This window comes from Podarcis cretensis (assembly GCF_951804945.1).
Source record: "Podarcis cretensis genome assembly, chromosome: 2".
NCBI lineage: Eukaryota > Metazoa > Chordata > Lepidosauria > Squamata > Lacertidae > Podarcis > Podarcis cretensis.
The window spans coordinates 5,791,079-5,814,990 of record NC_137171.1 but is presented as its reverse complement, the minus strand read 5'-3'; the positions used below and the strand labels follow the sequence as shown (position 1 = coordinate 5,814,990).

Sequence of the window (23,912 nt, the reverse complement as noted above, 5' to 3'; positions counted from 1 at the left end):
CGGCGCTGCTCTCGAGACAGACGGATGCCAGCAGCAGCAGCAGCAGCAGCAGGTGCAGCAATAAAACTGCCCGCACCTTTGCAGTGCAAAGCAGGGTCCGGCATGGTTTCAGAGTGGACTGGGGATCCTGCGTCGAGATCCCTGCATGGCGCGGGGTTGGACGAGACAGCCCGCCCCTCGGGGCCCCTTGAAAAGTCTCCGGACGCTGCTGGCTGCGTCGGAAGGATCGTCGGAGGCCGCTTCGCCCAGCGGGCCGCCCGGAGGGCGCTCCGGCTCCGCCCTCCCCGGCTGCGCCGCCCTCGCTCTGGCTGGGGAGGCTGTTGCTAGGAGACCGGAGGGACTCGGCCTGCAGCAACGAGGGGGAAACAGAGAGGTAGGCGCGGCGGCGGGGTAGCGAAGCCGGAGGGGGGGGGGGATGCGCGGGGGGGGGGCAGTTTTAACCACGACAGGAGTCTGGCTGCGAAGATGTTTTGCGCCGCATCCAAGATCCGAAGTGCCTGCCTGCCTGCCTGCCTGCCTGCCTGCCTTTCAGGGGGTGGTGCCACCACATCACCGTATCTAAATTAGGGCTGCGCAAGGGGGAGACAAACCTAGACAGCATCTTCAAAAGCAGAGACATCACCTTGCCAACAAAGGCCCGTATAGTTAAAGCTATGGTTTTCCCAGTAGTGATGTATGGAAGTGAGAGCTGGACCGTAAAGAAGGCCCATCGCTGAAGAATGGATGCTTTTGAATTCTGGTGCTGGAGGAGACTCTTGAGAGTCCCATGGACTGCAAGATCAAACGTATCCATTCTTAAGGAAATTAGCCCTGAGTGCTCACTGGAAGGACAGATCCTGAAGCTGAGGCTCCAATCCTTTGGCCACCTCATGAGAAGAGAAGACTCCCTGGAAAAGACCCTGATGTTGGGAAAGATGGAGGGCACAAGGAGAAGGGGACGACAGAGGACGAGATGGTGGGACAGTGTTCTCGAAGCTACCAGCATGAGTTTGACCAAACTGCGGGAGGCAGTGGAAGACAGGAGTGCCTGGCGTGCTTTGGTCCATGGGGTCACGAAGAGCCGGACACGACTAAACGACTAAACAACAACTAAGGGGGAGCATCCAACATGAAGCATTTCTGTTGGATCCATGTGACAGGCTTTTAAAAAATAAAATAAAAAATAAAACCATGCAGCGTCATCCGTATACCCAAAAAGCCTTTTCCTCCACCCCATTTATGTAAGAGTGAGAATTACCCAGGCTCAGGGGAGCTGTGTGTTTTTGCCTCAGCTTCAGGTGCCTGGAAGCAGGTGATCCCAGAGGAGCGACTCATGCAGAGAGGCAGCCCTCCTTCCTTCTCCCCTGAGGCTGCGTAATTGGGCCTAAGGCCGGGATGGGTGGTCCAAAGGCATCTGATGGAGAGATACCACAGACCAGAGCAGTGAATCATGCAGAGGGTACAGTGAGCAATCTTTGCTTGGTGCTTTGGACTTGCAGGAGCCCTTGATTGTGCCATTTTATTTCTTGTGGCCATTAGCAGTTATGTCAGGCCACACCATTTGGGAATTAGTGCTTTACGAGCTTCTGAAAACAGGTCTCTTGTATGCTTTGTTGATAGGAGAAACCAGAAGATAGTCTCGTGAGCATGGGTTAGATGGCAAAACTGATCCCAGGAGGGAGGGATACTTTACAGGCAGGATAACACATCTAACAAGAAAGAAAAAGGGATTATCTCCAACTTATTTGCCACTTCTTTAAGGACAGAGGCTCTGCTCCTTGAACAGATGCATGGCAGGTAATCATTTAAAATGGGAGCATTACCTGGCGTGAAAAAGCAGTGACAGCAGGAGACATGACTTGTTGATTTCTGACCTCTACACACTGCTTTAAAGAAAGCACACAGCATCTGTCCGTAAACAACGTGGCAACGCTAATTTTTAGGAAGTGGGGCCTCTCCATAGGGCAACCAAGTCAGGCCACAATGATGTTTGGTTATTTGCCATTTCTAGGCTCATATATGCTTGCTTTCTCTCCTCTAATAGGCATTCCTGGCAATTCTGGTCTCATCAGACGTGTTCCTCACAAACCTTTGATAGTGTTGGTGGAAAAGCCTTCATAGCTAGCCTGTGAGGCAGTGGATTGACCCAGATTTGAAGCTTCAGGCAAGGTGAGTTCTAAGAATTGCAATAAAAATAATGGTGAGGGAAGGGAAGGAAATAAAAGGCAAGAAAGAGAGAGCTAGTGGACTTAATCTGAGGAGAGCCAGGTTCAAATAGGATTTAGCCATCAAGCTCCCTGGGTGGCTTTGGACCTGCCATGATTTCTCAACCTAATCAATGTCACAGGATTATATGTGGATGAAAGGGGGAGGGACCATGCAAACTATGCATGGGGGATCTGTGGCCCTCCAGATGAGGTTGGACTACAACTCCCATCATTCCTGGCCGATGATCATGGTGGGGGCTGATGGGAGTTGGAGTCAACATCTGTAGGGCTACAGGTTTCCCATCTCTGATGTTCATAATCCTGAGATCCTTAAAGCAAGGCCAGGATAATAAAGAAGGAATGGGTATGGACAACAAGTTAAAGGAGGCTACAGTAGAGCCATATTGGTGTGTCTATACCAGTGATGGCCAAACTTGGCCCTCCAGCTGTTTTGGGTCTGCAGCTCCCATCATCCCTAGCTAACAGGATCAGTGGTCAGGGATGGTGGGAACTGTAGTCCTAAAACAGCTGGAGGGCCAAGTTTGGCCATCACTGGTCTATACTGACAAAAGAGGTATAGGTACAGAAGTGGTCTGACCATTAGAGCTGCCCCCCCCCCTTTGGCATAGCCCAAAGGGGTAGGAGGAGGCCTGGGTTCCTCCTCTTTGTACTTTGTACTTTCCTCCATTATAGGTGCAATCATGCCGAAGAAGAGAGGGCGCAAGCGGGCGGCCCTGACTGATGAAGAACGGCTGATTATGATGCAACAGAAGCGGCTGGCTGAGGAAGAAATGATGAAGAAGAAGGAGGACATGCTGGCCCAGTTCCTAAAGGTACCATTTGTTTGCCTGGACATAAAGGGGTTTGTGCTACAAGGAAGCATGAAGATATATGGCGTGTTGCGGGGAGAGGAGTGTCAGCAGACCTGCTCACATTTCAGAACAGTGCTCCAGGGGTCTTGTTTCCAAATGTGAGAGAACAGGGTGAATCACATAATCTTAGGGTGTTCTCAGCAGTGAGGCTAAGACCATCTTTTAGTCTGCAACGTGCCACTTGTAAGATAATGCAGGATGGAAAATAGAGTCATTTTAAAATCGTATTCTCTGACCGCAGCATTTTATGCAGTCAGGAGGTGAAAGAGCTTGAAACTAGCATGGTAGATTGTAGTGAGAGTTTATATGTAATCTCTGGAAGGTAAAAGGTCAAAACTAGGTAAGTGGTTTGGAGGCAGATGGGCAAGGCAGGACACAAACTTAATTGGGAAATCCTAGAATCTCAACACATTTTGAGCTCAGTGCTTTTCCCCAGAGGAGTATTCTTTGAGAGCAAAATAGATGTTTAATTAAATGACTGCCTGTATTGTTGGAGTTTATTTTAAAACTACTTTGAGGAAGTCTTTCAAGCTCAACACCTTTGGGATTTTCCTGTAATTACTGTTCTGTACCATTTTGGGGGTCTTTGCTTCTGTTCTGCTGTAAGAGGCAAGACATAGAAGGCAAGCAGATGGGTAAATAGATAGATGTAGACAGGCAACAAGTCACTCAGATGGAAGAATAGTGAAAGGCCTTGGAGCCTATATTGGAGAAAGTGAGCTGTGGCTGATTCTCGTGGTCACCTGACTTCTTAACTCATGAAGATTCAGACCAGTGAGCAAAGTTACAGTGCAGCCCTTACTGACGCTTTTGATATTAAATTGAACTGACTGCTGCTACAACAATAGCCGATGCCAGGCATATACAACTTCCGCCACAGAAATCCAGTGAGAGAGCATTGGCCCTATGTGTGCCACAGAGGGCCATGGCAACGGGTGAATTTAAATTTAGTACCAGAAGCTTAGATTGTGTGTCACTCTAGTTCTTATCATATCTCTTTTGTTCTGACCAAAGATTTCTGCCAATTAGCCCAAAATGCTTTCAGTTCCTTTTCTTATCAGTTGACTTGGTGGCATATTGAGTATGAAACTGGAATTGGGTGATGTAATGAATAGTTTCAGGTAAACATGGCACTAGAGTTGGAAGACCCCAGTGATACAAATCTCTAAATTTAAATTGGTCGTACACTGTCTTCATGAACACCTCCGAAGATGTTTCACAAGTCCCCCAGTCTGTCTGTCATATTGACATGGCCTAAGGGGCTTTACATTTGGGAGGTATTTCCTGATGATCACTCCCACATCACTCTAAAAGGATCAGTGCTATTTCAATGCAGTTTATCAGCACAGAACATGCTCAGGGTGTTCAGTTGACACTGGGGCTAATATGTGACCAGTGTAAGTGGTGTCTGACCTGTGGAGAAGGTTGCCATCCTAAGAACATAAGAAAATTCCTTTTGATCAGACCAAAGGCTCATGTAGTCCAGCATCTTGTGTTTATTGATCAGCCACTAGTTTTATGATGACAATGGTTTTAGGAAATAAATTTTACTGCCTACTACCTTTATTCTTTGTCTGGTTCCTTAGCTTGCAATGTCTGGGCTGTGTTGGGCTTGCCTGGGTAAAGTTGTGGCTCTTAATGCAGGAAAAACTGGCCAAAGAGGAGCGCAACAGTGAACTAAACCTGCACAAGATCACCCTACAGTGGCGCACGGTGCTCCGTGAGGTCAAGGCCAGGGAGCTGCGTAAGGACATTGAGATTCTTAGCCAGACCTTTGAACGTGTGGTGGACTGCAAAGACAATGTCATTAAGGTGAGCCCTGGCCGGGAAAAGCCCTTGGAAGGAGACTGTGAAACTGTTAATGGCTCTCTTAGAGATTGGAGAGTGAAGTCACGCAGCTTCTGAGACTCACTGCAGCTCTGTGACACTTGCCAATAAGGAGCAAAGGGGAATAACAAAGGGCACATCTGTATTGTAGGAAAAAGTGGTTTGCACTTTGAACAATTCTGCAATGACCTCTTAACAGTTCTTTATTATTGCTATCAGTGGGTCCCAGTGGTATAAGAACTGAATGCAGTGTGGAATGCCAGGGCCAATCCACAGCAGATTCAGTTCAGAAGCTTTATGTGTGTTTACCAGCTTAATATAAGTTATTTCAGATACCACAATTTATTATTTTAGGTCTTAGCATTCTCAATATTTTTAGTGTGGAATTCTTTAGCTCTTTAAAACAGATTGGTCTCCTGCTGTGGTTGTCTAATGCATCTCTGTCCCCTCCAGTCCCTCGCTAAGGACCTCACGGAGGCAGAAGCTCAATATGCGCATGCTTTGCGCAGCCACTTGCACAACATAGACCAGCTGTTGGAACTCCAGCGCTGCCGCATTGGCTACTTAGAGGAGGATTACCAAACGGAGCTGCAAGCTCTGCAGACGGAGTTTGACACAGAGAGGTAGAAGGGAAGAAGGGAGGGAGGTGGGGCTGGGAAAGATGGTGGCTCAGCAACTGTGGAAAACGGCGTTTCGTTGGACTCTTAGAACTCACATGGCTTTTCATATTTTCACCAGGAAGATAATTATAGGTCACCATAATCTAGAGAGCCGGTACCTGCAGGATGTGCTGCTGGCTATGGAGCAAAACTTTACTGACAGTGAATATGAGGCCAGGCTCGACTTCCAGAGTACAAGAGATGACGTCAAGAACAAGGTCTGGGTTAAAACTCAGGGAGGAAACTTTATGGCAATTTCTAAGTTTGCTAACGAATGGGAGGATTTATCATATTGTGAAACGGACAATATCCTCAGGAAAAAATATGTGCACGTTTTAGCAATGGCATAGCCCTGAAACCTGCCTTTCATAGGTCTTTTAAAAGTTATTTAATATGCAAGTTGGGGCCTCATTATTTCATAATCAGCTCTGTGCTGATGCTCCCCCTTTTTTCCTTTTAATTGTTTTAGCCCATTCCAAGTGAGTTTTAATTAGTTACACTGATTTATCTGTGAATGCCGGTTGCTGGGAATCACAATGTTATGTTATGTTCAGTTCCTGCTTTGAGGCTGCCTGTAGGCCTCTGGTTGGCCCCTGTGAGAACAGAATGCTGGACTAAATGAACCATTGGCTTGATCCAGCAGGCTCTTCCAGTGTTCTTATACGTCTGCTATGTGCCAATATATTGGTTAATTTTAAAAAAAACAAGGAAAGAATGTGGGATGGGCAGAAGCTACATGGAGATGTTCAACAGAGTTTTAGACATGCCAGGACTTCCTCGAAATTATAAAGGTTCTAAATATATCCTGCACCCAATATCAGGCGTTGGCACCTCATTTGACTGGAAGCCTATGTGTATTCCTTCAACTCTTTGTCTGTTAACACATCATCATATACTTCGTTTGGGTTTATTTCCCCTCCATTGATTTGTAGCTGCCGCTGATGATGAAGGGCCCCAGCTCAAACACATTTTATGTAATCAAAATACACCCATTACCATCCCTGTGTTTTCTTGCATATGTAGCTGTAGTCAGTGGCTGAACTGGTCTACAGACAGAACTAGACACTGAAAGAAACATGGAACCACCTCTGCTGTATATTTCTTTCTCTCTTCTTCCCAGTAATGTGTAGTGAATCAACTCATGACCTGATTTTGTAGCCCCTTCACCCCCACATAATTGGCTTGCAGGCTGGGGGAATACATAGGCGGATGGTGTCATTTTCATGCATTGTGTTATGCCACACATTACTGGGCGGGGAGGAAGAAAGAACCCACAGAGCTGAGGCTGTAAAATCCAGTTCCATGTAAGATCCCAGGAAGAGCCATATGAGAGATTCTCGTGATTGGGGAAACAAGACCGTAGCTGAAACTATGTGCAGGTCCTCCTTATTTTCATTGTTTCTCCAGGTACAAGGTTTCTTGTTGCTGGAGCCCATACTCATGATTTTAAAACCCCCAAAGAAAACCAGTTGGGCATACTAAGGCTTTTTATTTATTTATATTAAATTTCTGTACTGCCCTTCATCCAAATATGACAGGGCAATTTATAATCTAAAATTACACAAATATATAGCATAATAACAAACAATAACAATTTTTTAAAGGGCAGATCCTCCACACCATACATTTAGAGCACATCCAATGCACATTTAAAGCTCATGACTTCCTCCAAAGAATCTTCCAAAGTGTAGTTTCCTCCCGTAGAGCTACATTTCCCAGCATCCTTAACAAACTACAGTTCCCAGGATTCTTTGGAGGAAGTCATGAGCTTTCAGTGTGCATCAGATGTCCTCTAAATGTATGGTGTTCTTTTGCTTGGGAAAGGAGTTCCTGGGCAGGCAGGCTGATCTAGGGTTAGTCCCAAATGAGTCAGTTGACTGGAAAACTGCAGAGCAGACCAGAATAGGACCGGCTGTTCTGCTAGCAGAATACTAATCTGTGTTCATTTCCGCCCCAGAACTTGGAGGAGAAGCATTACCTGCGCATGCAGTTGGAGGGTAAAGTGGAGGAGCTGTGGAAACGCTTCCAGCAGGCCTTGCGTACTTACACAGAGGCAACGGAAGACCGTAAGTTTGCCTTTGAAGGCCTCAAACGCAGAGATGAGAAGAGCACCAAGGAGATTGAGATGCAGATGAGGAAACTGCAGAAGATGCAAGTGAGTGGCCCTGCTTGGGCTGGTCGGACCAGGGAAACATTTGGGCTTTATTCAGGCATTGCTTTCTCCTGCAGCTGAAATATTGCTGTGCTGTCCCTTCTACGCAGTGGTGTTCTTTCAAAATGGTAGCATTAACAGCCTCCCCAAGTTACCTTCGTTAACCTATATCCCCCCACCCCTTGCAATTCACCATCAAGAGAGATACCTAACCGGTGGCCCAGTTTCTACAATTGGCAGTCCACTTGCAGTGACCTCCAGGGGTGTGTGAGGTTGCCACTTGGCTCACAGCTTAGTTGGGTTCACATGGTGGAGACACCCTTTGCAGGGCCTTTACCTGCATTGGTGATTATCATGGCCTTGTCTTGAAGTGTTGCTGTTGATTGCAGGAAACAGGGTGTCTGTATGAACTATTAATTTATATGAACTATCCCCTTTATGTAAGGGACGTGGGTGGCAGGTGGCCACTGAGCCTCTTGGGCTTGCCGATCAGAAGGTCGGCGGTTCGAATCCTTGTGACGGGGTGAGCTCCCGTTGCTCGGTCCCTGCTCCTGCCAACCTAGCAGTTCAAAAGCACGCCCCAAAAGTGCAAATAGATAAATAGGTACCGCTCCAGCGGGAAGGTAAACGGCGTTTCCTTGCGCTGCTCTGGTTTCGGTGTTCCATTGCACCAGAAGTGGCTTAGTCATGCTGGCCACATGACCCGGGAGGGGGGGAACCTCTCTGCGGACAAACACCAGCTCCCTTGGCCTGTAAAGTGAGATGAGTGCTGCAATCCCAGAGTCGTCTGCGACTGGACTTAACTGTCAGGGGTCCTTTTACCTTTACCTTTGTATCCCCTCTATGTGGCTAGATCCTGGACTGGCTGCCATTCCAGTGGTAGCCTTGGAGGTCACACCAGATGGAGGGAGCACTGAACATTTGATTTGGGCCTGCAAAGTTCAGTGGACAGAATCGGAAGGCTAGAAAAGATAAAAAATTCATCAGCCTCCAGCACTCTTCTCCATAAATCTGCCTTCTCCCCCTCATCCCACCAACAGAAGAACCTGGGGAAAAATAGATTCCTGGGCAAACATCTGGTGATGCATATCAGTGGTGGGCGGAGCAACAGATCCTCATGAAACCCTGCCCCCATCTCCCATGCCTTATAAATATCTGGAGTTGTTCCTCATCCCATCATTACTTTGAACCCCCTACAACAGTAAAATCTCACACCACCAAAACTGTAAACCAAAATGGCCATCTAATCGCGCCTCTTCCTGCAGCCATGAGTTTCAGTTTATAGTTGCTACAGACAGTGGCGTAGCGTGGGTTGTCAGCACCCGGGGCAAGGCAAGTAATTTGTGCCCCCTAACCCGTGGATTTGCGCCCCCTAACCCTAACCCCCAGATGTTGCGCCCGGTGCGGCCGGCCCCCCCTGCACCCCCCACGCTACACCACTGGCTACAGAAGACCTCCTGTCGGCTGATTAGATCCCTCTCTTGTCACCAGGACCTCATTGGCATCCTGAAGAACAAGATTGCTCTTCATGCACGGGAGAGCGAGGAGCAGAACCGGCGAGTCCGCGATGAGAAGGAGGTGGTGCTGAAGCAGCTGCAGAAGCTCAAGAGCGAGATGAACCGGGCCAGAGCCAAGGCCCGTAGCAACCTGGCTAAGCTGTCCAGGGAGAGCAGCGGGGCTCTCAAAGTGTTGGAACGTGTTATGCAGAAGGTAAAACTGTAGGCACTTCTGGGTAGTCCTGGTCTCAGGCTCCTTCCTCCCAGAAATTGAGAAAGTACATAGGATGGGAAGAATGGAGGTAGCTGAAGACAGTGGCGTCGCAATGGGGGGGGGGACGGTGCCCCGGGTGCCATGTCTGGGGGGGGGTGACAAGAAGGCACCCTGCGGGGGCTCACGAAGGGGCGAACAGCCATCGTGCCGCCGCAGCCATTCGGGGCTGCAGCTGCGAGCAGAGGCTTCTGGTGCCAGCGGCAACCCGCTATGTACAGCACATGTGCGGTGTCGCATGCATGCGCTGTACGTAATGCCGCCGCACATGTGCTGTACATAGTGGTTTGCCTCTGCCGCCTCTTCAGCGCTGTACGGATGACAGTGGGATCCCTCTGTCACCACTACAGCCACAAACGGAGAATCCTGCAGCCGCAAGCAGAGGATCTCGGCACCATCCGTACAGCGCTGGAGCGGTGCCAGCAGCAAACCACTATGTACAGCATATGTGCAGCATTGTTAAGTACAGCGCATGCATGCACCGCTGCACATGTGCCTCACATAGCGGTTTGCCGCCCCGGGTGTCACGACAACTTCGTTCGCCCCTGACTGAAGAGAACATGCATAAATCAAACTTTTGGTATCTCTGGTAGCCCTTGGGATTCTCAAAATGGAGTTCAGATCCAGGAGAGTTCTTGCACATTATGTGCAAGCACAGCTTTGGCCTATAAAAATAGCACCTGGTTGGCTCCAAATGAAGCTGTTTTAGTGGAGACTAGCTTTTTTGGGGGGGCCTACTGCCTCCTGAATGGACACAGATGCCTATACTGCTGACATTTCCAAGGCAGGGAGGAATCAGACAGGTTTTACCTCCCTTGCTGAGAAGCTCCCTTGCTTAGAGGAATTGCCCTTTGTTTCCCATCTTGCATATGAGATATATTACACTCGTGAGCAGCTGAGATCTGGTAATGTGGAAAATAATGGGCTTTAAAAACCCCCACCTATCCCCCCCCCCACTTTCTTTAAACTACAGTGGTACCTCGGGTTACATACGCTTCAGGTTACAGACGCTTCAGGTTACAGACTCCGCTAACCCAGAAATAGTGCTTCAGGTTAAGAACTTTGCTTCAGGATAAGAGCAGAAATCATGCTCTGGTGGCACAGCGGCAGCAGGAGGCCCCATTAGCTAAAGTGGTGCTTCAGGTTAAGAACAGTTTCAGGTTAAGAACGGACCTCCGGAACGAATTAAGTACTTAACCCGAGGTACCACTGTATTTTAAGAAGCAATGGCTACTCTGTGTGCATGTGCTCCCGACATGACCTTGGAGAGCAGTGGAGGAGCTTGCCTCTTGCCTCTCTTAGTCCTGGCCATGCTGGAACAGAAAGCACTTCCAGAGGAGGAGGGGGAGGGAGCTGCACAGTCTATTGGGGGCAAAGATAAGGTGTTCTTGACTGGGGAAAGGAACAAACAGTGGCTGGGATTGTTTAAACAGAAGAGATGGCTGGGAATTCCTGCGAGAATAAGAAATGGTGAGAGTGAGAGAGAAGCAGCAGTAGTGAAGGCTACACCTTATGCTTCTAGGCTATCTGGCGGTTTTTAGCATGTGGTTCCTTTTAGCCACCACCCCTGATGAATGCATAGTTTTGTTGTGCAAGTTTACCCTGATTATTAAAGCTGGACCCTTTACTTTTCTATCCTATGATGCTCTGTTTTATTTTTGAATTTCAGATCCTGGTTTGTTTTTAGTGGTTTTAAATCAATGGGGTTTTTTTTTGCACTTGAGTTTTTGCACACTTGAGATCATCTATCTATTTATCTATCGGTTTAGAAAGGTTCTTAAAATTTTTTAATGCTGGTCCTCCCAGCCTCAGATGGCAGGAGAGGATGCAAGCCTTCCCAAGACTCCTTGTCTCCTCTGCCTTGAAAGGATGATGTTCTTTCCAGACACTTTGGGCAGCATCGAAAGCACTCATTTGATCAGCACAAGCTTTGGCTGTGCAACAGAACATCCCCTCCCTCTCCTCTCCCTGTGCATCCCTTAAATCTGTTCTGGGATTTCCCCCAACCTTCTGGAGCAGATTTGGGGAGGGTGCAGGGCATGCATGTGGGGGGTGGGGTGGGGATTCCGTTGTGCAAACCTAATTCCTTGCACTGTAACAGAACAAGTGCTATGCATACTATACCGTGTGCCTGTAACTCTTCCCTTGCCAAGGAGCTGCCCGCAATTCTGGCTCTCTTTTGAGTGTCCCTGTGTGACAGGCATGTTGCCACAGGCATGTGTCCCTGTGTGACAGGCATGTTGCCACAGATGTGTTCGTCCCAGTCACATGATATTTTAGTGTACATTTAAATAACTCCAAATCTTAAATCTCTTCTTGGTGCGGGGAACACTCTTGTGTGAAAATTGTACTCGTGTGAAAATTGTACAGGCTCTCATTTTGTCACAATAATCTGCTTAGAAGCCAGGGTGCTGAGCAGCTTTCAGAGGACAGTTGTGTGTGCAGTTTTCTCACAAAGTGGTGTACATGTCCCTTCTTACACAGATTACTTCAGCATGGGCGGCGGGGGGGGACATCATGTGTGGTGACTCTCAAAGATACAGGAGCCCAGGGATGATTGTAATGTGGCAACGAGATACAGGCTGTGTTCACGCTGCACCCAATGCGCTCCCACCACTGGTTAGAGAAGTAATGTGCACATGGCATTATCCACAATTGATATCTATGTGGTTGTTTCTTACGAAATACTGTGTTTTGATGTGCTTCCCCTCAAACCAGCTTCAGTCTGGATTGAGAGAAAAAAACAATTTAGCTGCATTTCGAGCCATTAATGTGTACACAGCCGTATAGCCTCTTCTTCCCAAAGGAGCCATCCTCCTGTTGTCAGAACCACCAGTTTCACCACTCCTGACAACTGGCCAGGCTAGGAGTTCTGGGTGCTTAGAATCCAGCAACAAACATCAGGAGGAGCACAAGCTCCTCACCCTGCTCTAAAAAATCCCGGGAATTGTAGTTTGGTAAAAGTGCTGAAAATCCTGTGAAGGCATTCTTAGCCCTCCAGAGAGCTAAAACTCCCACTTTAGAACTATACAGAGACACTCCAGTGCCAGACCCTGGGAAGTGTATCCTGTGGCAGATAGATTATTGTTCCCCGTCCCCCATAGGCAGAGCTGATCCTGCGCCTGGCTGAGATGTGCCGCAGGCTAGAGTCGGAGGAGGAGAAAGTGCTGCCATTTTATGCCAGTTCCCTGACCTGGGAAGAACAGAAGACTGTGGATAAAGTGGTCCTGGAGAAACCGGAAGAGCCACTCGCCCAGGTGAATTGTCTGTGTGTGGAAAGGGGAGAAAGGCATGCGTGCCTGCTTCACCAGCAGAGGAGGAAACAGTTCTTTTGCTTTATTGTCAGGATTATTCAGTGTCTCCAGTTTAGCATTCAGGGCTGTTCTTTCCCAGAAGGAATGGTCAGATTGAGGCAATACAGCCCTGGCACCAATGGGAGCCCCCACCCCAAGGCTAGCAGCAGCAGCTGGGGTGGAAAGGGTTTCCATTCAGACCATGGCAGGGCCAGTTAACCCCCATGTCACAACCCCAATCCTGATCAGGCTCCCTATGTCTGCTCTTCACAGCAGGGGAACCACCATAGAACTTCAAGTGATGCACTTAGCCCCATGACACTTGCTCAACCTTTGCCTCTGGTACTTTCCCAGAATGCATTCTGCCTGCCTCTCTATCCAGGCCCACCTGACTTTGAGGTGTTCACTTGCCACACAGCTATAGGAAATAATCTTTGCTACAAGACCTTTGGCTGCTACATTCACAAGCAGTATTTCCCAATTTAGCAGCTGCTCAAGAGCAGTTTGTTTCTCCCAATGCAGTCACTGACTCAAAGCAGGGAATCTTCTCCAAAGACAGCAATGCAGCTCCTTAGAACCAACCCAGAAGCCTGTCTTTTCCATGTCTTTTCCAGATGATGCAGGATTACGTGGGGCTGGAGCGCTTCTGGCAAAGATACAACAAGGTGAGGCTGGAGCAGCTTTCGCTGGAGCGGACCAAGCAAGCGCTGCTCCAAGACAACCTCAGGCTGAGGCAGCTGCTCAAGCAGTACCTGGATGGCATCTCGGTGAACGACGAGGTTCTGAGCCAGATCAATCCGCTGATGATTGTCAACCAGCAAAACATTGCCCCACCTTCCTCCCAGCCTGCCAAGCAGCCGATCTATAACGTGGTCGAGGCAGCACTCGAGGTCAAGCGGATCCTCTAAGTCAGCGGCGTGTGGTTTCAAACTATCCTCCTCTGTCATGTTCACAGACCACTGGGCATAAAGAAGAGTGAGGCCTGTTGGGGGGCCTTTGGGAAAGGGCCAATACCTGCCATTAAACAGCTGAACAGAGCTGAGCTGATGCGTACTAGAGCCTTTTCTTCCCTCTGCAAGCAAAGCCTCCAAGGCTGGTATATTGGGAACTCAGATTTATGGTGTGTCTACTGCCAGTGGTTTCTTTTATAGGCTTGTGCACAGGCCTAAGAGCTGTTTGCAAAGGAGGCGGCTAAGCACTTGCGCAGGTGCCAACTTTTGTGTGTGATTCCTTTCCAGAGTGCTAGCTTTTTATTTAATTCTCCATCCTAAAGTTCAGAGGTAGGGTTTAGCTGACTTAATACCCCTGCCAAATGCTGGGAGATCAGATCTATCATGTGTGCTGCAAAAAGTCCTTCACTTTGCAGGACTACAATTCCCAGGGCCTCCAAGGAAGATGTAATTATTTAAAGCTCATTGTGCAAATCAAGGATGCCCTTCAGACGCTGCTGGGCTTCTGCTCCTGGAGTACCTGGCCTTTGTCCATGCTGGCTGGGACTGGCGAGAGCTGGAGGCCACCGACGTCTAGAGAACATATTGCAAATATACCTGAAGGATTGCAAATGCATCACTCTGTCCCCTGTTGCAGCACAATCTAGGCCATGGGAATTTTAAACTTTGTAAAACAATACATGAGTACTGCTCAATGTATATTCTGAATGGCCTGCCAGTGCTTTGCTAGACGTGACTCTCAGAAATAGGCAATCTTCGATTGACCAGCTAGACTGAGCTGCTTATATATTGCAATGATACCCCCTAGAAACCCTTCCCTGGTTAAAGACTGTTCAAACTACTACATCCTAGTAGGTGAGACCAGCCCTTCATCCAACCTACCCCTTCCCTCCGCTTTTTTGTGAAAGTGCGAGCACAACAGAGCAGAACCCCACAACAGAAGCAACCGCAAAGCCATGTCCAAAAAGGTGAGGGGGCACTTTATTTCTTCTTAGCCTTGTTTCTCTTCTCCTCCTTGAGTTTCTTCTTGGAGACACGGGGTGCCCGGGCTTTCTGGTACAGGTGGTAGCCAATGAGCCCCAAGAGCGCAGGGACAAGCCCGATGCAGAGAAGGGGCAGCACGTCATTCAGCATCTTCTGCCAGTAGGTGGCTCTGGACAGCCCCACCAGCTCCACCTCAAACTGCAGGACTGCATCAGCTGGAGAGAGAGGAGGGAGTTGGGTGAAGCAGCGCTGGGGGACAATTCAGGCAAGGCAGGTCCCTAGGAAATCTGTCCTGTCAGTGTTAAGCATCTGTGGCAGCTAGAGAAGCACAAACAAGGCTCTGAGCTGCTCAGTGGTGCTGTCAGGACTTTGGGAGCCCACTCAAAAAAATTAGCAAGAGGCCCTCCTCAATATCATAGTGCAAACTGCACCACTAGTGCTGCTGCAACTAAATGTCATTTCTAGCATAGGAGAAAAGAGAAACTTAGTTCTGCTTCCCTGTGCTAGGCACTCAGTCCCTCCGGCCCCATATCCTGTATTGGCAAAAGGTAACTTTTGCAGAAGGACTGTGGCTCAGTGGTAGAGCACCTCTTTTGCATGCAGAAAGATGCACACCCAGTCCCCGGCCTACACAGGTAAGGCTGGAAGAGAATCCAGCCTGGAATCTTGGACACTCACAGCCAGTCAACGTAGACCACACTGCGCTTCCTAGGTTTCTCTGAAGGTCTGTATTGTCCATAGGATGCTCCACATGAGAGACCCAAAGGGTTGCCTTCATCCTCTTTATGCCAGAATCCCTGCACTGGTGCAATTGGTCAGGGCACAAAAGCCAGCAGAGCACCTGCATTTGCATGGAGGCTCAAAATGCATGGCTCTGCAGGCTACATGAACTGCCAGGCCAAGGGCAGAACGTAAGCAGGGCCATGGCTGCTTGTCTAACTGCAAACTATATGCAAACTAATTCCTAGGGGAGCATATACTTCGCCCAAGCTGATACCTGGATTGCAACCACATATGCCAGCCACACTTTGTGGGCAGCCACAGATCCTTAAAGCAATGGGGTTCATGTGGGGTGATGAGCACAGGGCAGCTTCAGCTGAGGATGCCATCCCATTCAGCCCCAATGCCAGCAGCTAGTAAGTCAAACATCCTAATTCTTTACTGAACTGGCCAGATGCTCCATTGTGAGCTACACAGGTTGGCCACCATGTTTTCTCCAGAAGTTGTGTGCCTTCAGTGACACTGCAACACCTGTGGATGCGACTTTTATCTCACACGTTCAAATGCAACTCTGGACTTTCCACACGTTTGTGTGAATTTTGTCCCATTCAGTCAACATGCCTGAATTCACCTTATGTTAGGGTGCATTTTCACTAGAAATGTGAAACCACTCTTCAGCCCAGAAAACCTTTTTAAATGCCTTGTTTCGGCCCAGGAAATTATGAAGTAATAATAAAGGAAAGAGTGCTTCTGAGTGTGTGCAGAGTACATTTCACCATTGCTTAACTACAGCAATTCTTTGCAGATCTGGGTGTAGGAACATAGCCAGGAATTTGCTGCAGCAAAACTAAAAGCCCTAACAGGGGCTATTGGGCTCTGCTTCAGGCAGGAAAATCTTGACCCAACACTGCTTCTGTGCAGGATTCAGGCTCAGCTCAGCCCTTTGTAGAAGTTAAACCCACTGCTTGCTACTGCTGCTTTGTGATAAGCAGGAGATGAGAAGGGAATGGAAGGAACTAAATATCTTGCATTTAAAAAGAAGACTGATGAAGAAATGCTGTCTGCCAATACTGTACCAAGCACCCCACATTGCCTCTTTCTCATGCAGTCACCCAGTGGTAATTCACATCTAGCTATCCCACAGCATCAGAATGCTGTAAGCAACCACACCGCTACAGTCAGTTGCTTTCCAAGCTCCCCTTTTCAGTTCCTCAACCCCAAATCAGAGCCCATGTGCATCCAAAGGCAACGGAAGCAGATAGACCAGCCTAGAAAAACACAGCCTGCCAAGATGTCCTGCCACATGGCCATCAGGTTGGTGCTAGTCGCTGGATTGTACCTGGGACAGCTGGTGGGGAACCTCGTTTGCCGTATGCCAGGTGAGGGGGGATGACGACTCTGCGTTTTTCCCTGCCAGGAAGAAGGAATGCCATGTCAGCATTTGAGGACAGGACACGGGTGTACAAAGCTGTTGACTTCAGTGGGGATTCATTGGGCATTAAAAAAAAAAAAAAAACCCGGGCAGAAAATTGCAGTCATCAGTGAAACAATCTAGAAATTCCTTGGCTGGAGGGAGCAGGATTCAAATAAATGCTCTACGGATGCTTCACATCAATTTTTTAAAAGTTGGATTTCCTTTTCACATTTATACATAAAAATATTTGTTTGCTGCTTATTGATATATAGAAATAAATCATAGTGGTTTACAACTCTATAAAATCATAAAGGTAAAGGGACAGAGACCCCTAACAGTTAAGTCCAGTTACAAACAACTCTGGGGTTGCGGTGCTCATCTTGCTTTGCAGGCCGAGGGAGCCAGCACTTGTCCGCTCCGCAAACAGTTTTTCCAGGTCATGTGGCCAGCATGACTAAGCCACAACGGAACACCGACACCAAAGCAGCGCACGGAAACGCCGTTTACCTTCCCGCTGGAGCGGTACCTATTTATCTACTTGCACTTTTTGGGGTGCTTTCGAACTGCTAGGTTGGCAGGAGCTGGGACCGAGCAACAGGAGCTCACCCTGTCACAGGGATTCGAACCGCCGACCTTCTGATCGGCAAGCCCTAGGCTCAGTGGTTTAGACCACAGTGCCACCCACGTCCCTATCATAAAACCATACAGTAAAATAATAAAAAATCAAAACCATCCTAAAGTCAAAACAATTTAAAACAAACATCTTAAAACCATTACAGGATATTGGCCAATCAATTATTTTATTTGCATGCTGCCTTTCCAAAGTTAAAGCTCAAGGCGGCTTACAACATATAAAAAAATTACACAACTACAAAAATGACAAAAGTAGTCAAAAACAATAAAAAATGAACAACTTCCACATAAACCAGAAGATCCAAAATAAAGATCCAAAAAATTAACAGCAGCAACAGCAGCAACCCTCTAAACAATACCCCAGGCCAAGATAATCTTAATCACCTGCATAGGTCTGGCAGAATAGAGAAGTTTTCAAGCAGGCACATTTATGGGACGAGACCAAGAGTTCTTACACTGCCTCAAAGGGAACCTTCCCAAGTTAAGAAAGGGGTATCTTGAGTGTAGCATAGGATGAGATGCATCAGAAGGTGAGAAATTGTGGCTTGCATTAAGCTTGTGAAAGGTCCATTTTAGGGAAGGGGTTCAGAGATGTACAATGACTACAAGGCAAGCACACTGAAAGTTACTTACCCAACACACATATCCAGCAGACCCTGTTCTAAACCTGAGCAAAAGAATAAACACAGGTAAGAGTTAAGTATGGCTTACATTCAGCACTGTTTATACTTGACAGAGAATGCAAGCCGCTCGGCTTTCAGCCAGGGTCAGAGTCACTTGTGAGCTGCTGAGTGAACCAGTAGAGTAGCAAGCACTCAAGTGCAGAACTTAAATGATGCCACTTGCAAGCAAAGTAAAGGAGCAACAGGAAACACAGGCTTCCAGTTTAACTTTTTAAGTTTTTACCTGGCACTAAAGATATATAATGAAGGGGAAGAGTGTGTCCCTTTTTTTGGATTACAACCCATTTTTTTTGGAGGCCCCATTGGCGAAAGCGCGCCTTGGGTTACAACCAGTTTTGGTTTACAACAGGACCTCCGGAACGGATTATGGTTGTAAACCAAGGTATCACTGTATTGGAAAAGGTCCAATAGTGGATAACATTCCTGCTCCAGTTCTTGTCCAAATTGCATGGGAAGTTCGTTAGCCAAATTGGCCTCAGAGCGTGAGTTCCAAAGATGTACCTGGGATGACTTGTCTTTTGCCCAGCTCCACTTGCAGTGGGTCACGGGACAGAGAGCTGTCAATGACGCGGCCATCTTCGAGGGTACCCTGCAAAGAAAGAATGCTATGATCCAGCAATTCAGCTGCTGCCATCAGTGCTGACAGCTGCTAGATCCCACCAAAGCCCCAGCCAGTCCAGCAGCTAGTCTAGTCTCATGGCAGCTAAGCAATTTCCTAAGGGAAGCCCACAAGCAATTGCTAAACTGCACGGAAAAACAAAACTTGCAGGAAGTGTGGAAACTTGTGGTTCTGAGACAAATGGAGCAACACAGTGTCAGGAAAAAGGCTGGTGGCGATTTCTACCATGACGTCATTTTCCATTATTATTTTTTAAAAGCCAGATTTTTTAAAAGGAGACCCATTCGCTTTTCTCACACTGACAGGAACACCTCTTCTACGGTGTTGTGGTGTGTGCATCATCTATCCCAGTAACTAAGAAGATATGCTTCCCTCCCTTCAGAATACCTGTTCGACTTTCAAGGGACACTTTCTACACCAGGGGCAGCCAACAGGTCAGGGGCAGACTTTGGTAATACAGCACCATAAATGAGGACAAAAATTGGCACCTATTCTTATTTTCACAATAATTCATTTTGGTGCAGTTGCTTTTTAATGAATTTTCTGAGTAGGCTGTTGGCATCTGTCTATCTTGAGAGACAATGGAGTGCACCTCCAGGGGTGAAGTCAAACAGCTGCAATAGCAGCACAAAGGTGAGGCCCCTGGGGCGCAAGCCTGGGCGGTGTGTATGGAGGTCCTCAGCTGCCCAGATCACAAGACAGGCCTTGCTGATGTGGTCCAAAGGAAAGTAGAACAACACATCTGGAACCAGCTTGGCTGCAGGAGTTGCAGAAAGGAGGCAACTATCTTAGAGACTCCACTCTGGATTTGTGTAGGGTTGCCTCCTCAGGCTTTTCTTCTCCAGAAGATGTCCTGCATGGCAGCCGAGGTTGAGGATCAGTTTCCTTCTCTGAGATGGGCAACCTTCCCAGGCGGATGAGCCCCATCTGCTCCTTAAGTACCTGTACAAATCTGGGTTTTGTTGTTGTTAATATTATTATTATTTTTTGTCTCCTGAACTGGGTGCCTTGTGCGGGGTAACTGCCTGCGCTGCCCTAAATCCCCTCCATATGTTGGGACACCCAGCTCCGCCAGCCGCTTGCTTGCAGGACCAGCGGTCGAGACTGACGGGAGCCAGAATGCACCGACATTTGGAGGGCACCCGGCTGCCCCACGCCGGGTCTGCACCAGCCTGCCTGCAACTGAAGCCTTCTTCCTCTGCCCTTTTGCTGGGAGCCCTTGCGCCCCGCAGAAGCCTCAGCCCGGGCTTGTCCCGGTGTCCAGGTGGCAGCCTCGTGACGCGGAAGGCTGCTCCGAAAACACGCGCAGCCTCTTCCACGGCGGCAAAGGGAGGACTGGCACCGGGGCGCACAGCTCGGCTTTCCAAAACCAAACGCACCAACGCGCCCGCCGCTCCCGATCTTTCCTGCCCGGCACCCGGAGGGCGGAGCCGCGGGAAGCCCCTCCCCAGGCGGCCGGGAAGCGCCGGTGCTGACGTGTTCGTGCGCGGCTTTCCCCGCGCGCTCCGCCCGGCCCCGGCTTACCGTGTAGTGAATGTGGAGAGTGTCTCCCAGCGCCGAGCGCTCCGCGCAGTCCTCGGGGGGCTCCACCTGCGGAGAGCCGAGAGAGAGAGGGGAGGGCGTCAGCGGGGGGCCCGGATCCGAGCCGCACGTGGCTCTCCCTCCGTCCAGCAGCGCGCAAACGGGGGGCGGCCGAGGGGCCTCTCCAAAGAGAGTCAGCGGCACCGGCGCTGCTGCTGCGCTCCTCCCGCCCCAGCCGCCGCGCAAGAGGCCCCGGCGAGGACCAGGCGCGCTCCCTCCTAGCTCCGCCGGCGGCACCTCGGGCGGCAGCGCCCTCGGAGGCGTGCCGGGCACTTCTCGCCGCCGGCCGGGCAGGACCGGCAGCGGCGCCCGCGCGCCCTCACCAGGGTTTCCAGCTGCAGCTCCCGGGGCGCACTTGGGCTCGGGCTCTCGGGCTCGTCCTCCGCCCGCTGCGCGCGGCTGCCGGCTGCGCACAGGAGGACGAGGACGAGGCCGAAGCGGAGAGGTAGCATGGCGAGAGAGAGGTGGCCCACGGAGTCGGAGCAGCGGCGGCCGGGCTTGCACCTCAGGGCCGGGCCGGGCAGGGCAGGGGGCCTCCTCCTGGCGCCGCCCCCTGCTGCCCGCTTCCCCGCCCCGGAGGAAGGAAGGAGGGCCGGAGCGAGCGAGCGAGCGAGCAAGGGGCTCTCCTGGCACCGGGAGCGCAGCCGAGGGGCTGCTCTCAGGCCTTCGAGAGACACGTGCGCAGCAACCCCGAACGGGGTGCAAGTCATGTAGGAATGCTTCTGGAGAAGAATCGTGGAGTTGCAAGGGGTCCCGAGGATCATCTAGTCCACCCCTTTGCCATGCAGGACCCCCCCCCCATCCAATTTGAAACCATACATGACCCTGCTTAACTTTGCAAATGTGCTAGCAGTTTTATTGCTGGAGAACAGGTGCCTCCTTGTTTGTGCCCTTCTGTTCGCACCCAGCTGTTGTGGGAAGGGGAAGGTGGGCTAAGCAGGCCTCTTCTCCCCATCCAGGGCTCTGGGGAAATCCTGCAGCAGGGAGTTCCGCAGGTCAGCACGCTGTTCCCCACAGCACCCACACAATGGCGCCCAGGAAGGTGCCCACCCTCTCTGAAAATAGAATAATAATAATTTATTTATACCCCGCCATCTGGCTCTGGATAGCCCTGGGAGGAGGAGCACACTCTGCATATGCTCACAGGGCACTTCTTCACAAACTGGAAGACTCGGCTTTGGTGTGGGAGATTAGCAGCCAAAAGCTAATAAAGGTATATTCTTGTCAGCATGAGAAAGTGCTAACACCACAGAGCTGTATTACTGATAGGCAGATGCTCAGACCATAGAAACACAAATGCTAGAAAGAACACTGTGTGATGTCATTTCCCCTCCTTTCCTGGAGAGGAGGGAGCTTATACTACTCCCTGTTCCCCTCTCTCTTCAACCAACCATGAGGGCAGAGCTATGCTGTGCTTGCTCCAGTTCAGGCAGATGCCTCAAGTGGGTTACACTTTAAATATAAGTATTTTGCCTGCATAGCTTTAACTGCTGCCATTTCTGTGAACCAGTGCAACATCATAAAGTATCGGTAAATAAATTAGGTAAAGGTAAAGGGACCCCTGATCATTAGGCCCAGTCGGGACGATTCTGGGGTTGCGGCACTCATCTTGCTTTACTGGCCGAGGGAGCCGGCGTACAGCTTCTGGGTCATGTGGCCAGCATGACTAAGCCGCTTCTGGTGAACCAGAGCAGCGCACGGAAATGCCGTTTACCTACCCGCTGGAGCGGTACCTATTTATCTATTTGCACTTTTTGGGGTGCTTTCAAACTGCTAGGTTGGCAGGAGCAGGGACCGAGCAACGGGAGCTCACCCTGTCGCGGGGATTCGAACCGCCGACCTTCTGATCAGCAAGTCCTAGGCTCTGTGGTTTAACCCACAGTACCACCTGCGTCCCCACAGCGCCACCCGTGTCCCAAATTTCTGTATCTTTTGCTCTATAAGACTCACTTTTCCCCTCCTAAAAAGTAAGGGGAAATGTGTGTGCGTCTTATGGAGCGAATGCAGGCTGTGCAGCTATCCCAGAAGCCAGAACAGCAAGGGAGATTGCTGCTTTCACTGCGCAGTGATCCCTCTTGCTGTTCTGACTTCTGAGATTCAGAATATTTTTTTTCTTGTTTTTCTCCTCCAAAAACTAGGTGCGTCATGTGGTCTGGGCGTCTTATAGAGCGAAAAATACGGTATATAAATTATATTTTCCAATTTACTTCCCAATTTGTTGCCTGATTGATTGTTAAGCTGGTAAGAATAGGAGAGCCAGCTTACTTCAAAGCTGGACTTGCTCAAATCAAGGTTTTACAGCCTAGGACATGGGTGGGCAAACTGGGTCTTGGGGGCTGGATCCGGCCCAATCGCCTTCTCAATGCGGCCCATGGACGGTCCGGGAATCAGCGTGTTTTTACATGAGTAGAATGTGTCCTTTTATTTAAAATGCACCTCTGGGTTATTTGTGGGGCGTAGGAATTCATCCCCCCCCCCAAAAAAAATATAGTCTGGCCCCCCACAAGGTCTGAGGGACGGTAGACCGGCCCCCTGCTGAAAAAGTTTGCTGACCCCTGGCCTAGTCCGTGTGCATTTTAATTTTTCTGCCAAAGATGGTATTTTAAAACACTGTTCAAACCACATACTTGGGCACCTGAAAGGATTAATTGCAATTAATATATCCTCTCTTACCTATAAAAACCCATCCCACATTTGGGAATGAGAGCTAGGGCCTGGTCACACGGACTGCATGACCATGTGGAAGTTCTGCCCGCATGCGCTATCATCCCTGCCTCACACTATTGGACTAGGCCAAGGGTCAGCAAACTTTTTCGGTAGGGGGCCGGTCTACTGTCCCTCAGACCTTGTGGGGGGCCGGACTATATTTTGAAAAAATAATAATGAATAATAATAATAATAATAATAATAATTTATTATTTGTACCCCGCCCATCTGGCTGGGTTTCCCCAGCCACTCTGGGCGGCTTCCAACAAAGATGAAAAGTACACTAAAATGTCACATATTAAAAACTTCCCTGAACAGGGCTGCCTTCAGATGTCTTCTGAATGTCAGGTAGTTGTTTATCACTTTGACATCTGATGGGAGGGCGTTCCACAGGGCGGGCGCCACTACCGAGAAGGCCCTCTGCCTGGTTCCCTGTAACTTGGCCTCTCGCAGTGAGGGAACCGCCAGAAGGCCCTCGGAGCTGGACCTCATCCGGGCAGAACGATGGGGGAGGAGACGCTCCTTCAGATATACTGGACCGAGGCCGTTTAGGGCTTTAAAGGTCAGCACCAACACTTTGAATTGTGCTCGGAAACGCACTGGGAGCCAATGTAGGTCTTTCAAGACTGGTGTTATATGGTCTCGGCGGCCGCTCCCAGTCACCAGTCTAGCTGCCGCGTTCTGGATTAGTTGTAGTTTCCGGGTCACCTTCAAAGGTAGCCCCACATAGAGCGCATTGCAGTAGTCCAAGCGGGAGATAACCAGAGCATGCACCACTCTGGCGAGACAGTCTGCAGTCTGCAGGCAGATAGGGGTCTCAGCCTACGTACCAGATAGAGCTGGTAAACAGCTGCCCTGGATACAGA

At 49.5% G+C, this 23,912-nt stretch overlaps 2 protein-coding genes across 2 annotated transcripts; one reads left to right on the top strand and one right to left on the bottom strand.

The window, feature by feature from the left end:
- Positions 1-252: 252 nt before the first annotated feature.
- Positions 253-13,798, top strand: DRC2 (dynein regulatory complex subunit 2). The gene is made up of 10 exons (XM_079966753.1): positions 253-373; positions 2,024-2,148; positions 2,880-3,019; positions 4,703-4,870; positions 5,339-5,508; positions 5,624-5,762; positions 7,502-7,699; positions 9,188-9,406; positions 12,568-12,720; positions 13,371-13,798. The coding sequence occupies exons 3-10, from the start codon at positions 2,888-2,890 to the stop codon at positions 13,662-13,664; spliced, it is 1,473 nt and encodes a 490-aa protein (XP_079822879.1). The 5' UTR covers positions 253-373; positions 2,024-2,148; positions 2,880-2,887; the 3' UTR covers positions 13,665-13,798.
- Positions 13,799-14,665: 867 nt separating this feature from the next.
- On the bottom strand, positions 14,666-21,119 carry FKBP11 (FKBP prolyl isomerase 11). The gene is made up of 6 exons (XM_079966889.1): positions 20,664-21,119; positions 20,284-20,349; positions 18,642-18,729; positions 18,091-18,124; positions 16,750-16,820; positions 14,666-14,905 (listed from the first exon to the last, which is right to left on the bottom strand). Exons 1-6 carry the CDS (start codon positions 21,102-21,104, stop codon positions 14,688-14,690), a joined length of 918 nt encoding a protein of 305 aa, XP_079823015.1. The 5' UTR covers positions 21,105-21,119; the 3' UTR covers positions 14,666-14,687.
- Positions 21,120-23,912: the final 2,793 nt, after the last annotated feature.